At 43.0% G+C, this 15,862-nt stretch overlaps 1 protein-coding gene across 4 annotated transcripts in view; it reads left to right on the top strand.

Annotated features, from left to right (window-relative positions):
• SBF2 (SET binding factor 2) overlaps nt 1-15,862 on the top strand; it is a 254,030-nt gene that overhangs the window by 183,513 nt on the left and 54,655 nt on the right. For all 4 annotated transcript variants that reach the window (XM_069738854.1, XM_069738853.1, XM_069738856.1 and 1 more), the window contains exon 18: nt 12,010-12,180. In XM_069738854.1, coding sequence (XP_069594955.1) covers nt 12,010-12,180 — 171 coding nt within the window. The remainder of the gene's footprint in view (nt 1-12,009; nt 12,181-15,862) is intronic.

Genomic DNA, 15,862 nt, shown 5'->3' on the forward strand with positions numbered 1-15,862 from the left:
AGTCAGTCCAGTCTGCGATACCGGGAGTCAGTCCAGTCTGCGATACCGGGAGTCAGTCCTCGTTCTCTTACTTTTATTTTCACGTCTAATTGATTGGAGTGGATTAGCGCCATCATTCGTTATTTCTCACACATCCCTTTTTACACCACCTCATTTGCTGCTATCAGCAGTTTTTATCTTTTCAACGCTGAGGTCTTATTCCGCACAAACCAACTGATTGTTATCAGTGCGCCAAATCTGTTTTTATCCGGTGTTCCCGTCCGTGTGTCATTCTTTGTGTTTGTATACAAAGAAAAAAGTAATAAAGGTTTCCCAAACTTTTCTTGTTAACTGGTGCATGACAAATGGACAGCACTCGGATGCCATCGTTGTGCTGTCTCCTTTTTTTTTTTTTTTACTGATGCAATCACTTGTATGGTCGCATTCTATCCACAAAGGACATGCCGCTGCTTTTTCTGTTTTATGTGGACAATCGGTCACCAAAGTAACACTTGTGAGTCACCCCAAAAATGTCAATGTGCCTGTAGGTACATCATAGGAAAAAACGGACAGCGCACATATGACGAATTCTGACGTGAGAGTAACTTTCTTTAATCTTATTTGCATTGGGTAAGAACATTTTGCCATCGTTACTCCCTTCAAGGGCGAAGTCAGACGACCATAAAATGAGACCGTTTTTTGAAAGTTATTGGTTCAGCCCTGGTTGTCTGATTTTGGGTTTTGAGCACCATATGGGATACCAAACCCCTTTCACCATCCTATGCCCACGTGTTTGATGGCTGAGGGTTGAGGCCGCAGTGGCTGCTGTATGGCCTCGCGCAGGATAAGGTGGTCAACCATGGCTTCCTTATCCTCTGGTTGGTGTGGTCTTCACCTTGCCCGGTATTGTGCATGGACGTTTCCAGCTGGGCATCAACTCTCATCCTTTCTGAATGGTTGTAATTAGAGTTTCACACGGTTCGTTTCTTGTCACAGGGCGTATTATTAGAAGTTGGGGTCACTTTGCTTCCTTTTTCTTTTCCCTCTAGGGACCGGATTTCATGTTAAAAATTTCTAATGTTGAACACATTTTATTTTTCTCATTATTTAATAGAGACAACAGCCCATAATAGGAAGAAACAGGGATGTTATTCCCATTATCTCTCATTCTTACCACGAACATTTCCTGGAAATCCAGAGCTTCATTTCTAGGGATGATCTTGGTTATTTGGTGCCAGCTCGTAGAATAAACAGTGGGTTGTCGCTCTGTCTCTTGTTTATGAGCTTCAGTGTAGGGAGATGCCCATCGGGTGAGGCTGGCGGGCCGTCGGTCGAGGCCGTCGGTTGAGGCAGGCGGGCCGTCGGTCGAGGCAGGCGGGCCGTCGGGCGAGGCAGGTGGGCCGTCGGGCGAGGCAGGCGGGCCGTCTGGCGAGGCAGGCGGGCCGTCTGTTGAGGCCGTCAGGTGAGGCCAGCGGATGAGGCCGTCGGGTGAGGCACTGCCAGCACTGTTCTAGGGCTTTATGGGCTCATTCTGCCATCTCAGGTATTCGCTGCCATAATTGAAGAGCTGCTGTCCCTGGTGTCAGAGCAGAATAGAGAGAAGTGAAGCAATCATGGTGGCTCTACGTTGCTTTTGAGTACTTTGTGAGAAGGACCTGGCACAGGATATATACCAATGCCAAAATCTTTTATTGACAAATACATGAAGTTTATGTAAAGACTCGATATTCCCAGTGTTGTCTCTTATTTCTCCAGACTTCTGCCCTTCTCCCCGGCAGATGGATATGAGCTTCTTGGCCAAATCCCGACTGACCGTCCATTCTTACCTAATGAGTAGTTGGAGTTCATCACAATTTGTGTTTTTGCTTGTTCTTCTGCTTTTTTGAGGATTGACCACAGGTTCTCAATGGGATTGAGATCTGGGGAGTTCCCAGGCATTGACCCCAAAACTTCGATGTTTTCTTCACCGAGCCACTCGGTTATCACTTTTGCTTTGTGACACGGTCTCCATCATGCTGGACAATGCATTGTTCATCACCAGATTGCTCCTGGACAATGGGAGACGTTGCTCTAGGACAGTGTTCCCCAAGTTTGGTCCTCAAGAGCCACCAACGGGTCATGTTTTCAGGATTTCCTTAGTATTGCCCAGGTGAGAATTCCATCATCTAGATAGGCAATAATTCCATCACCTGGGCCACACTAAGGAAATCTTGAAAACACGACCTATTGGTGGCTCTTGAGGACCAAACTTAGGGAACACTGCTCTAGGAGGTTTAGATTTCATTATTTATTCATAGCAGTATTCTTAGGCAAAATTGTGAGTGAGCCCCCACACATGAATGGTCTTGGGATGCTTTACACTTATTATACAGGACTTATGGAAGCGCTCATGTCAGTCTGTCCTTGATGGTTTTTCTTGGACAGAAGTAGCTTCTTTGTTGCCCTTCTTGACAACAGGCCATCCTCCAAAAGCCTTCACCTCACTGTACGTGCAGTGCTGCAATGTCCTTGCCTGTAAAGCCCTTTTGATGCAAAGCAGTGATGATTCCATGGTTAACCGAAGACGACAATAATGTCAAGCACAAGCCTGCTTTAAAAGTAACCAGCCTGTGGTATAGAAGCAATTAGCATGACACAGTGATATCATATCAGCTGCCTTGTCCTCGTTAACACTTTCTCCTAATATAACTGAAATAATCTAAGCAGATCATTTTGTGGCAAGGCTGAAATTCTGAAATTCCGTGCAAGTATGGTTTTTTGTGCTTTAAAATTATTTTTAAGTCATTTAATGCAAATTGTCACCATGAAAACTGAAGCAGCAAACTTTGTGAAAAGCAAAATTTGTATCGGTCTGAAAGCTTTGACCACGACTGTACTGTTATTCCGCTACTCTATATCAGTTATAGTTCCCCTTGTCCTCTCCATGGAGGCTTCCAAACTAATGGCTGAAGTTAACAGCTTCTCCTGGCAGCACATGTGGCTTCAGCCACACACTGACTCTACCTTCAGCTCTCAGCTCTTTTTATATCCTCTGCTACAACAGGGCCATCTAGTGGTAACAGCAGAGATTACAATATCAATAATTAGATTATGTGCAAACAAGGTAAAAAATATTCCTGAGAACATCAAGTGATAAACTTTTTACAGAACATATAAAGGTTTACCACTCCTTCCCCCACAACGGGATAATTGGAACACCAACCCCAGTCCACCCCAATGTTTCCGATGTTGGCTCAGCAGGTTATATTGAGGGTGAAATCTGTGCCCAATAATTATGTGGACGTGTTCGTCTGGAGCCTCACGACTTTTGGGGATAAATAGTTGCAGGATGAAATTTTCTTAAATCTACTGTCTGCATCCACATAGCTGTAAGTCCGGCTGTGACTTGTAGTTCCACAGCGGTTCTCTCCAGAGTACAGAATATTCGTACGTTTAATTCCATTTTGGACGGTTAATAAGCGCTAAATAATCATAAACCCCCACGATCCTCAGAACAGCAAGCTCCAACAGAAAAATGCACTGCGAGTGAAGTCCAGCGAGGGAGAGCGGAGCCATGCCTTGGGAAATGAGGACGGCACATTCCTCCGTCCCTTGGAATGTGTGCATCCCTTTAATTTATGACCACCGACTGAGGATGCAGCGGAACAATCCCCCCCAGCAGAGGCAGCTGCTTCACCGTGACACAGCAATATGGAGGGGACACGGGACCACTGTGATTCTGATCATCTGTGGACTCCTGGTACAGTCTGCATTTCTGTAACAGATCATTTACTAGCGATTATTAACTTTTATTTGTACATAGCGCCAACATAGTCCGGAGCGTTGTACGTCGTTTATGTGAGCGCACACACGAGGAGAACATGCCAGCTCCCTGGATATGTCATCGCCTGTCTGTATTACAACCCCTGATCCTCTCAGTGACTCCTGATTAGCTGGATTGCCGCGGACTCGATCATCACTCTGATTCTGCCCTTTAATCCCCATGATGTGCACTGCAGCTCTGCTCCTTTATTGCACAGCTGTGACCTATTACTTAAAGGGGTGTTAGAGCCTATCCCAATATGTAGTAGGTGCAATATTATAAGCAAATACCTCCAATTAGAAACGTAATATAGTTCTCCTGATTAGCTATGTCGCTTACCCCATGTGTAAGGCATTGCAGTAGCTTAGGTATCCATGGTTACGACCACTGTCACTATGAGTGATCGTAACCACGGACAGGTAAGTTACTGCAATCCCTGCACATGAGGTACGTGGCATAGCTAATCAGAGGAACTATGCTACATTTCTAATTGGAGGTATTTGTGAATATTATTACACCTACTACATATTGGGATAGGATCTTGGAGATGGGAATACCCTTTTAAGCTTGGCTGGAAAGCAATACATCTCTTGTCTTTTTTTTTTATGCAACAATGCTTTTTTGACCCCATTATGTTTAACACTGTAACCCTGTAGTGTAAGCACCACAAGCACGTCAGGAAGTCACTACATAGATCACTGTTAATAGAAAGGAAGAAATGTGCCCCTGCGTGGAAGTGTATTTTTGGGGATCCCTGCAGATTTAGGAGGGGTCTACTGTTTGCTACAAAGGTTGCTTTCTTGACATTGACCACCAGGTGGCGACCCTGTGATTTATGTATTAACCCCAGTATTCCCACCGCGGCCTCCAAACACTTAAGAAGAAAAGCATGTTGGGGTATTTTGGAACCGAAATATCATTCATTCCATTAGAATTTCACATGCAAAAAATGTCAAGTTCTGCCGGGATGAAATGGCTGGAATTCTCATTGAAACCAGACTCAAACTTGGCGTTATTGGGAGCAGGAATGTTTTGTATTATCGTTTCTCTCCTTAAATAATCCTCTTGTTTTCTAGTGAAGTTTCAGTGCAGCTGTGACCGGCCATGTCCCGAATCCAGGCTGCCGTCCAACCATGGTGCCATTGAGATGCCAGTGTTCAGAGTGGACTGATTCCGTGGCACCGGCACCTAAGCCTCCAGCCTTTCCGTGGTCTCCTGAACTGAGCACCGATCTCTCCCCGGGATAATCCACAAACAATGCGGAATGTTTATCCCATTGTACTAATCCTCCTATCTTTAGCTCATTCAGCAGCTCTGTCAGATGCAAAGTTAATTACCAAGTTTGTGCATAATTAGTGGCACAAAGGTCGTTATCTGTCATTTCCTGCCTCTAGAATTGGGCACATATGGCCTCGTCTCCCTCCTGCAGAAACTCATGACCCAATCATCCAAGATTTCCTGATTGTAGCCTGGTGATCCGCATACATTTCCTGATTGTAACCTGGTGATCCGCATACATTTCCTGATTGTAACCTGGTGATCCGCATAGATTTCCTGATTGTAACCTGGTGATCCGCATACATTTCCTGATTGTAACCTGGTGATCCGCATACATTTCCTGATTGTAACCTGGTGATCCGCATACATTTCCTGATTGTAACCTGGTGATCCGCATACATTTCCTGATTGTAACCTGGTGATCCGCATAGATTTCCTGATTGTAACCTGGTGATCCGCATACATTTCCTGATTGTAGCCTGGTGATCTGCATACATTTCCTGATTGTAACCTTGTGATCTGCATAGATTTCCTGATTGTAACCTGGTGATCCGCATACATTTCCTGATTGTAACCTGGTGATCTGCATAGATTTCCTGATTGTAACCTTGTGATCTGCATAGATTTCCTGATTGTAACCTGGTGATCCTCATAGATTTCCTGATTGTAACCTTGTGATCTGCATAGATTTCCTGATTGTAACCTTATGATCCGCATAGATTTCCTGATTGTAACCTGGTGATCCGCATACATTTCCTGATTGTAGCCTGGTGATCCGCATAGATTTCCTGATTGTAACCTGGTGATCCGCATAGATTTCCTGATTGTAACCTTGTGATCCGCATAGATTTCCTGATTGTAACCTTTGTGATCCTCATAGATTTCCTGATTGTAACCTTATGATCCGCATAGATTTCCTGATTGTAACCTTGTGATCTGCATAGATTTCCTGATTGTAACCTGGTGATCCGCATAGATTTCCTGATTGTAACCTGGTGATCCGCATAGATTTCCTGATTGTAACCTGGTGATCCGCATACATTTCCTGATTGTAACCTGGTGATCTGCATAGATTTCCTGATTGTAACCTTGTGATCTGCATAGATTTCCTGATTGTAACCTTATGATCCGCATAGATTTCCTGATTGTAACCTGGTGATCTGCATAGATTTCCTGATTGTAACCTTATGATCCGCATAGATTTCCTGATTGTAACCTTGTGATCTGCATAGATTTCCTGATTGTAACCTGGTGATCCGCATACATTTCCTGATTGTAGCCTGGTGATCCGCATAGATTTCCTGATTGTAACCTTGTGATCCGCATAGATTTCCTGATTGTAACCTTTGTGATCCTCATAGATTTCCTGATTGTAACCTGGTGATCTGCATAGATTTCCTGATTGTAACCCGGTGATCTGCATAGATTTCCTGATTGTAACCTTGTGATCCGCATAGATTTCCTGATTGTAACCCGGTGATCTGCATAGATTTCCTGATTGTAACCTGGTGATCTGCATAGATTTCCTGATTGTAACCTTTGTGATCCTCATAGATTTCCTGATTGTAACCTTGTGATCTGCATAGATTTCCTGATTGTAACCCGGTGATCTGCATAGATTTCCTGATTGTAACCTTTGTGATCCTCATAGATTTCCTGATTGTAACCTGGTGATCTGCATAGATTTCCTGATTGTAACCTGGTGATCTGCATAGATTTCCTGATTGTAACCTGGTGATCTGCATAGATTTCCTGATTGTAACCTTGTGATCTGCATAGATTTCCTGATTGTAACCTGGTGATCTGCATAGATTTCCTGATTGTAACCTGGTGATCTGCATAGATTTCCTGATTGTAACCTTTGTGATCCTCATAGATTTCCTGATTGTAACCTTATGATCCGCATAGATTTCCTGATTGTAACTTTGTGATCCGCATAGATTTCCTGATTGTAACTTTGTGATCCGCATAGATTTCCTGATTGTAACCTGGTGATCCGCATAGATTTCCTGATTGTAACCTGGTGATCCTCATAGATTTCCTGATTGTAACCTGGTGATCCTCATACATTTCCTGATTGTAACCTTGTGATCTGCATAGATTTCCTGATTGTAACCTTGTGATCTGCATAGATTTCCTGATTGTAACCTGGTGATCCGCATACATTTCCTGATTGTAACCTGGTGATCCGCATACATTTCCTGATTGTAACCTGGTGATCCTCATAGATTTCCTGATTGTAGCCTTGTGATCTGCATAGATTTCCTGATTGTAACCTTGTGATCCGCATAGATTTCCTGATTGTAACCTGGTGATCCTCATACATTTCCTGATTGTAACCTTGTGATCTGCATAGATTTCCTGATTGTAACCTTATGATCTGCATAGATTTCCTGATTGTAGCCTGGTGATCCGCATACATTTCCTGATTGTAACCTGGTGATCCGCATAGATTTCCTGATTGTAACCTTGTGATCCGCATAGATTTCCTGATTGTAACCTTTGTGATCCTCATAGATTTCCTGATTGTAACCTTATGATCCGCATAGATTTCCTGATTGTAACCTGGTGATCTGCATAGATTTCCTGATTGTAACCTTGTGATCTGCATAGATTTCCTGATTGTAACCTGGTGATCTGCATAGATTTCCTGATTGTAACCTTGTGATCTGCATAGATTTCCTGATTGTAACCTTGTGATCTGCATAGATTTCCTGATTGTAACCTTGTGATCTGCATAGATTTCTTGATTGTAACCTGGTGATCTGCATAGATTTCCTGATTGTAACCTGGTGATCTGCATAGATTTCCTGATTGTAACCTTATGATCCGCATAGATTTCCTGATTGTAACTTTGTGATCTGCATAGATTTCCTGATTGTAACCTTGTGATCTGCATAGATTTCCTGATTGTAACCTGGTGATCTGCATAGATTTCCTGATTGTAACCTGGTGATCTGCATAGATTTCCTGATTGTAACCTTGTGATCTGCATAGATTTCCTGATTGTAACCTGGTGATCTGCATAGATTTCCTGATTGTAACCTTGTGATCTGCATAGATTTCCTGATTGTAACCTTGTGATCTGCATAGATTTCCTGATTGTAACCTTGTGATCTGCATAGATTTCCTGATTGTAACCTTGTGATCTGCATAGATTTCCTGATTGTAACCTTGTGATCTGCATAGATTTCCTGATTGTAACCTTGTGATCTGCATAGATTTCCTGATTGTAACCTTGTGATCTGCATAGATTTCCTGATTGTAACCTTGTGATCTGCATAGATTTCCTGATTGTAACCTTTGTGATCTGCATAGATTTCCTGATTGTAACCTTGTGATCTGCATAGATTTCCTGATTGTAACCCGGTGATCCGCATAGATTTCCTGATTGTAGCCTTGTGATCCGCATAGATTTCCTGATTGTAGCCTTGTGATCCGCATAGATTTCCTGATTGTAACCTTGTGATCTGCATAGATTTCCTGATTGTAACCTTGTGATCTGCATAGATTTCCTGATTGTAACCTTGTGATCTGCATAGATTTCCTGATTGTAACCCGGTGATCCGCATAGATTTCCTGATTGTAGCCTTGTGATCCGCATAGATTTCCTGATTGTAGCCTTGTGATCTGCATAGATTTCCTGATTGTAACCTTGTGATCCGCATAGATTTCCTGATACAAAATGCTCTGGATGTGGAGTGATGCTCATGTGCTGCTCCTGAGAGGTAACTGCGTGCCAGCACCCATCTTCTACGTTTTCTTTTCTGTACAGGGGAAAAAAAGGGACACAAATGCACAGATCTCTGCCGAAAAATGCTCTCCACCATGTGCTGCATTCACCCCACACAGGGATATTGCTCCCCATTCTTTAACTGGGCCCCTTTAAAGGGATATTCTCTGCTCAACAAGTTACCACCTACTACTAATATCATTGGTGATCACTAAGTCATTATATCTGTCCCATCATTTATTCCCTGTGAAGCTCCTGGAAAATTCTCAGCGGTTCTCACAGTTCTGTTATACAGCAACTCACCTTGACCCGACCTTAGTCCTAACGGAGCCATGTAATGTCTAACCAGGACCGAGCCGAAACCTCTTAACACCCAGGACTCCTGAACGGCAGCCAAGTGCTCCATTCACCTTCACGAGAGAAACTCCCTTAAATAAAATTTCAAAGAGGCCCTCCATGTACAGGACGGGGGTCAGAAGGAAGCACCAGGCATATTCTGAACTCCGAAATGATTGACTTAAAGGGATCGTGTGACCGTTCGGAACTAGAAATACAAAACAAACTTTGTTGGAGTCCTATGATCAGCCAATCAGGGGCACTGCCTCATTTGCCCATAACATTTTTGCAACCCTTATAGTTATTTTGTGAAAGCTATTCAGTGTAATAAAAACATTAAAAGGTTACAAATGTATTTATTTCTATTTTTTTTAAAGTGTCATTATCCTTTTTGTGCTTTTTTTTTCCCCCATCGTTCAGATGTTACCCCCTCCCTGTTTCCCTGCAATTTCAACTTTGACGTGGTCTATGTCTAGAAATCAGATAAAAGGAACCAAAAAATAAACTCTTCCATTAGAATGAGCTCACTGACAGATTCTCACTCTACTCATTCTGCAGCCAGAAATAGGCAATGGAACCATATGCAAACATTAAAAAAAAAAAAAAAATTGGAAAAAAAATGATTTTTTTTCTGCCCCGAATACGTGCATTTAAGTAATATTAAAACTGGCCCTAAATGGCTCTCCCTGATAACCCCTCTTAAGGAACATGCCTCCTTGCTAAAAGAGAACATACCCAGTTTCTGAGTTTATCAGCTTGTTTTATTCATCCTCCCCATATTTCCAGTTCTGTGAAAAGTGTTTGCCCCCTTCCTGATCTCCTATTCTTTTGCATATTTATCACACTTAAATGTTTCGAATCACCAAACAAATTTAAATGTTACACAAAGATAACACAAGTAATCACAAAATGCAGTTTTTAAATGTAGGTCTTTATTATTAAGGGAAAACATCTTGATGATCCCCAGGACTTTTGGGACAATAATCTATGGACTGACGAGACAAAAGTTGAAATTTTTGGAAGGTGTATGTCCCATTACATCTGGTGTAGAAGTAACACAGCATTTTAGAAAAGAAACATCATACCGACAGTAAAATATGGTGGTGGTAGTGTGATGGTCTAGGGCTGTTTCAGGACCTGAAATACTTGCTGTGGTAAATGTCCACTTCTGAATGGCTTCAGAAAAACAAAATTAAGACTTTGGAGTGGCCTAGTCAAAGTCCTGACCTTAAACCGATTGAAATGCTGTGGCATGACCTTCAAAAGGCGGTTCATGCTCTGAAATTATCCAATGTTGCTGAATTACAACAATTCTGCAAACATGAGCAGTCAAAATCCATCCAGAGCGCTGTAAAAGACTCATTGTCACTTATCACATGCGCTGCTAAGGGTGGCCGGACCAGTTATTAGGTTTAGGGGGCAATCATTTTTTCACACAGGGCCCTGTGGGTTTGGATTTCTTTTTCCCTTAATAATAAAGACCTTCATTCAACCCATTTCTGGGAATGCTGTGTAAAAGTGGCCGCCAGTCTGTTATCCTGCGGCTGTCACCCAGCTTTCCGATACTCCTAACAAGCAGATTTATTTGAGGGTTTTATTTTTTTAAGCGTTAGCGTCGTCTAGATTTATGACTTTGGTAGGGCATGGGTTGTAAGTGGAGGACCCCCCCACTATTACCTGCAGCGGCGGTGGAGCCGACCATATGAGTGAAGCCTCCGGCATAGGACCACGTTCTACATTGCGAGTTGAACCACAGCCGTCATGGTGCCTGGAGCGCCACCTAGTGGGCCGTATGCAAATATCATGATTTTCTAGTGTTTCGTAATAATGCAAAAGCTAATGGAGAGATGCACAGTACAACAACCCCCCACCACCATCACCGGGGCACCTTTCATCGGGGGGGCACACAGTTGTCATTATCTCTTATACAGGGGTTGCCCAGAATTTGGACAGTAACACCCCGAACCATGGGTGGGTTATAATTCAGCCCCACTGAAGTGAATGGATCAAAGCTGCAATACCACGCACAACCTATGGTCAGAGGTGATGCTGTTTCTGAAAGCAAGCCGCTATGATTTTCTAAACCTGGCAACCCCTTCAATACCCAGGTGAAAAGTAGAATTTGTAGCCCTTGATTAATGGCTCCACTATTTGTTGGGGGTCCGAGATGATTTTAAATCCACGCCATATAATCACAGGCAGTGCCACACCAGCTTTCATGCTTTACACTGCAGCTCTGCTCCAGCAGGACATAGTTATGACAATGGTAAGGTGACTCTTCAGAGACCCTGACTTGTACGCTGCGCTTCCTGCTTTGCCGCATAGTATGTGACTCCAGCACAGTGACATTGTCAGCTAGTGCGATCAGGCTGACCATTAACCCCTTTGCTTTACACTGCATCTCTGCTTGTTTAGATTGGTTGAATAAAGACAGCACGTCCATACATAAATGGACCATTTCCATGTCTGAGAGGCAAGAAGTCTCGGTGGGGTGAGGGTCTTGTTTTAATCGAAAGTGAAAGACCCCTTTAAGCCATAACTTCACCCTAATCTTGAAAATTGCGCGTCCGCAGCAAGCTCCTTTCCCATGTAATACTCCTAGCGGGAAGCTGGGCTTTGTGGTGCGGTTTGTCTGCTTTCTTTTGCAGCAGATTTGTTCTTTTCCTCCGTGTCGCGTTCACTTTAAGATATAATTTCTCAGGATGATACAGTAATCTGCGATGTCTGCCGCAGCTGCAAGTGCTTAAATATCTCATGTCGGGATGCAATTAGCTGCATTTTTATTCTCCCCGCTGTATAATTTCATTGCATTCTGGTCACGGTGACATTTATAAACCTCACGTTTGATGATTAGACTCATGATTTATTTGTTTTTTTGCAGAAATTGTCGGTTGGAGTCAGCCAGTTTGCTTACACCTGTATCCAGGAGCACGCCATCTGGACCAACCAGCAGTTCTGGGAGACCACCTTCTACAACGACGCCCAGAGCCAAGTGCGGTCTCTCTACCTGACCGCGAGAGATGGCAGCCAGGGAACGGCGTCTGTGCCAAAGGTACCGGCCCACCGCTCGCCCACCCGACACATGAGCTGTGCTTGATGTAGGGCTGAGGGTCCGGGAGGGGACAGAGGGGAAGTCACTTTCTACAGCAGCTTAGTGCCAGCATGGAGGTTGTGTCTATAAGCTGAGAATTATTCTCCTGCAGGATTATAGCGTACAGATGTAAAAAATGTGTCACCCCTTTAAGAAGAACAGTAGCGCTGCACGACATGTGTATCACATGGCCGCCTGCTGACCTTTTATGATTACGGCTCTGGAGTATAATACAGTCTGTTACTCATGATATGCAGCATAAGTAATGTACACAGTGACTGCACCAGCAGAACAGTGAGTGCAGCTCTGGGGTATAATACAGGAGGTAACTCAGGACCAGTAATGTATGTACACAGTGACTGCACCAGCAGAATAGTGAGTGCAGCTCTGGAGTATAATACAGGATGTAACTCAGGATCAGTAATGTAATGTATGTACACAGTGACTGCACCAGCAGAATAGTGAGTGCAGCTCTGGGGTATAATACAGGATGTAACTCAGGATCAGTAATGTAATGTATGTACACAGTGACTGCAGCAGCAGAATAGTGAGTGCAGCTCTGGAGTATAATACAGGATGTAACTCAGGATCAGTAATGTAATGTATGTACACAGTGACTGCAGCAGCAGAATAGTGAGTGCAGCTCTGGAGTATAATATAGGATGTAACTCAGGATCAGTAATGTAATGTATGTACACAGTGATTGCACCACCAGAATAGTGAGTGCAGCTCTGGAGTATAATACAGTCTGTTACTCATGATATGCAGCATAAGTAATGTACACAGTGACTGCAGCAGCAGAATAGTGAGTGCAGCTCTGGGGTATAATACAGGATGTAACTCAGGATCAGTAATGTAATGTATGTACACAGTGACTGCAGCAGCAGAATAGTGAGTGCAGCTCTGGAGTATAATACTGGATCTAACTCAGGATCAGTAATGTATGTACACAGTGACTGCAGCAGCAGAATAGTGAGTGCAGCTCTGGAGTATAATATAGGATGTAACTCAGGATCAGTAATGTAATATATGTACACAGTGACTGCACCAGCAGAATAGTGAGTGCAGCTCTGGGGTATAATACAGGATGTAACTCAGGATCAGTAATGTATGTACACAGTGATTGCACCACCAGAATAGTGAGTGCAGCTCTGGAGTATAATATAGGATGTAACTCAGGATCAGTAATGTAATATATGTACACAGTGACTGCACCAGCAGAATAGTGAGTGCAGCTCTGGGGTATAATACAGGATGTAACTCAGGATCAGTAATGTAATGTATGTACACAGTGATTGCACCACCAGAATAGTGAGTGCAGCTCTGGAGTATAATATAGGATGTAACTCAGGATCAGTAATGTAATATATGTACACAGTGACTGCAGCAGCAGAATAGTGAGTGCAGCTCTGGGGTATAATACAGGATGTAACTCAGGATCAGTAATGTAATGTATGTACACAGTGACTGCACCAGCAGAATAGTGAGTGCAGCTCTGGGGTATAATACAGGATGTAACTCAGGATCAGTAATGTAATGTAATGTACACAGTGACTGCACCAGCAATATAGTGAGTGCAGCTCTGGGGTATAGTACAGGATATAACTCAGGATCAGTAATGTAATGTATGTACACAGTGACTGCACCAGCAGAATAGTGAGTGCAGCTCTGGAGTATAATACAGGATGTAACTCAGGATCAGTAATGTATGTACACAGTGACTGCACCAGCAGAATAGTGAGTGCAGCTCTGGGGTATAATACAGGATGTAACTCAGGATCAGTAATGTATGTACACAGTGACTGCACCAGCAGAATAGTGAGTGCAGCTCTGGAGTATAATACAGGATGTAACTCAGGATCAGTAATGTATGTACACAGTGACTGCACCAGCAGAATAGTGAGTGCAGCTCTGGGGTATAATACAGGATGTAACTCAGGATCAATAATGTAATGTATGTACACAGTGACTGCACCACCAGAATAGTGAGTGCAGCTCTGGAGTATAATATAGGATGTAACTCAGGATCAGTAATGTAATGTATGTACACAGAGACTGCACTAGCAGAATAGTGAGTGCAGCTCTGGAGTATAATACAGGATGTAACTCAGGATCAGTAATGTAATGTGTGTACACAGTGACTGCACCAGCAGAATAGTGAGTGCAGCTCTGGGGTATAATACAAGATGTAACTCAGGATCAGTAATGTAATGTATGTACACAGTGACTGCACCAGCAATATAGTGAGTGCAGCTCTGGGGTATAATACAGGATATAACTCAGGATCAGTAATGTAATGTATGTACACAGTGACTGCACCAGCAGAATAGTGAGTGCAGCTCTGGGGTATAATTCAAGATGTAACTCAGGATCAGTAATGTAATGTGTGTACACAGTGACTGCACCAGCAGAATAGTGAGTGCAGCTCTGGAGTATAATACAGGATGTAACTCAGGATCAATAATGTAATGTATGTACACAGTGACTGCACCACCAGAATAGTGAGTGCAGCTCTGGAGTATAATATAGGATGTAACTCAGGATCAGTAATGTAATGTATGTACACAGAGACTGCACTAGCAGAATAGTGAGTGCAGCTCTGGAGTATAATACAGGATGTAACTCAGGATCAGTAATGTAATGTATCTACACAGTGACTGCACCAGCAGAATAGTGAGTGCAGCTCTGGAGTATAATACAGGATGTACCTTAGGATCAGTAATGTAATGTCTGTACACAGTGACTGCACCAGCAGAATAGTGAGTGCAGCTCTGGAGTATAATACAGGATGTAACTCAGGATCAGTAATGTAATGTATGTACACAGTGACTGCACCAGCAGGATAGTGAGTTCAGCTCTGGAGTATAATACAGGATGTAACTCAGGATCAGTAATGTATGTATGTACACAGTGACTGCACCAGCAGAATAGTGAGTGCAGCTCTGGGGTATAATACAGGATATAACTCAGGATCAGTAATGTAATGTGTGTACACAGTGACTGCAACAGCAGAATAGTGAGTGCAGCTCTGGGGTATAATACAGGATGTAACTCAGGATCAGTAATGTATGTACACAGTGACTGCACCAGCAGAATAGTGAGAGCAGCTCTGGAGTATAATACAGGATGTAACTCAGGATCAGTAATGTAATGTATGTACACAGAGACTGCACTAGCAGAATAGTGAGTGCAGCTCTGGAGTATAATACAGGATGTAACTCAGGATCAGTAATGTAATGTATGTACACAGTGACTGCACCAGCAGAATAGTGAGTGCTGCTCTGGAGTATAATACAGGATGTAACTCAGGATCAGTAATATAATGTATGTACACAGTGACTGCACCAGCAGAATAGTGAGTGCAGCTCTGGAGTATAATACAGGATGTAACTCAGGATCAGTAATGTAATGTATGTACACAGTCATTGCACCACCAGAATAGTGAGTGCAGCTCTGGAGTATAATATAGGATGTAACTCAGGATCAGTAATGTAATGTACACTTCCCAAAGACATACTGATAAAGAATTTAGATTGTGAGCCCCATAAGGGACAGTGATGATAATGTGTGCAAAACTGTAAAGCGCTGCGGAATATGTTAGCGCTATATAAAAAAATAAAGATTATTATTATTATGTACACCG

This window comes from Ranitomeya imitator, chromosome 9 (assembly GCF_032444005.1).
Source record: "Ranitomeya imitator isolate aRanImi1 chromosome 9, aRanImi1.pri, whole genome shotgun sequence".
NCBI lineage: Eukaryota > Metazoa > Chordata > Amphibia > Anura > Dendrobatidae > Ranitomeya > Ranitomeya imitator.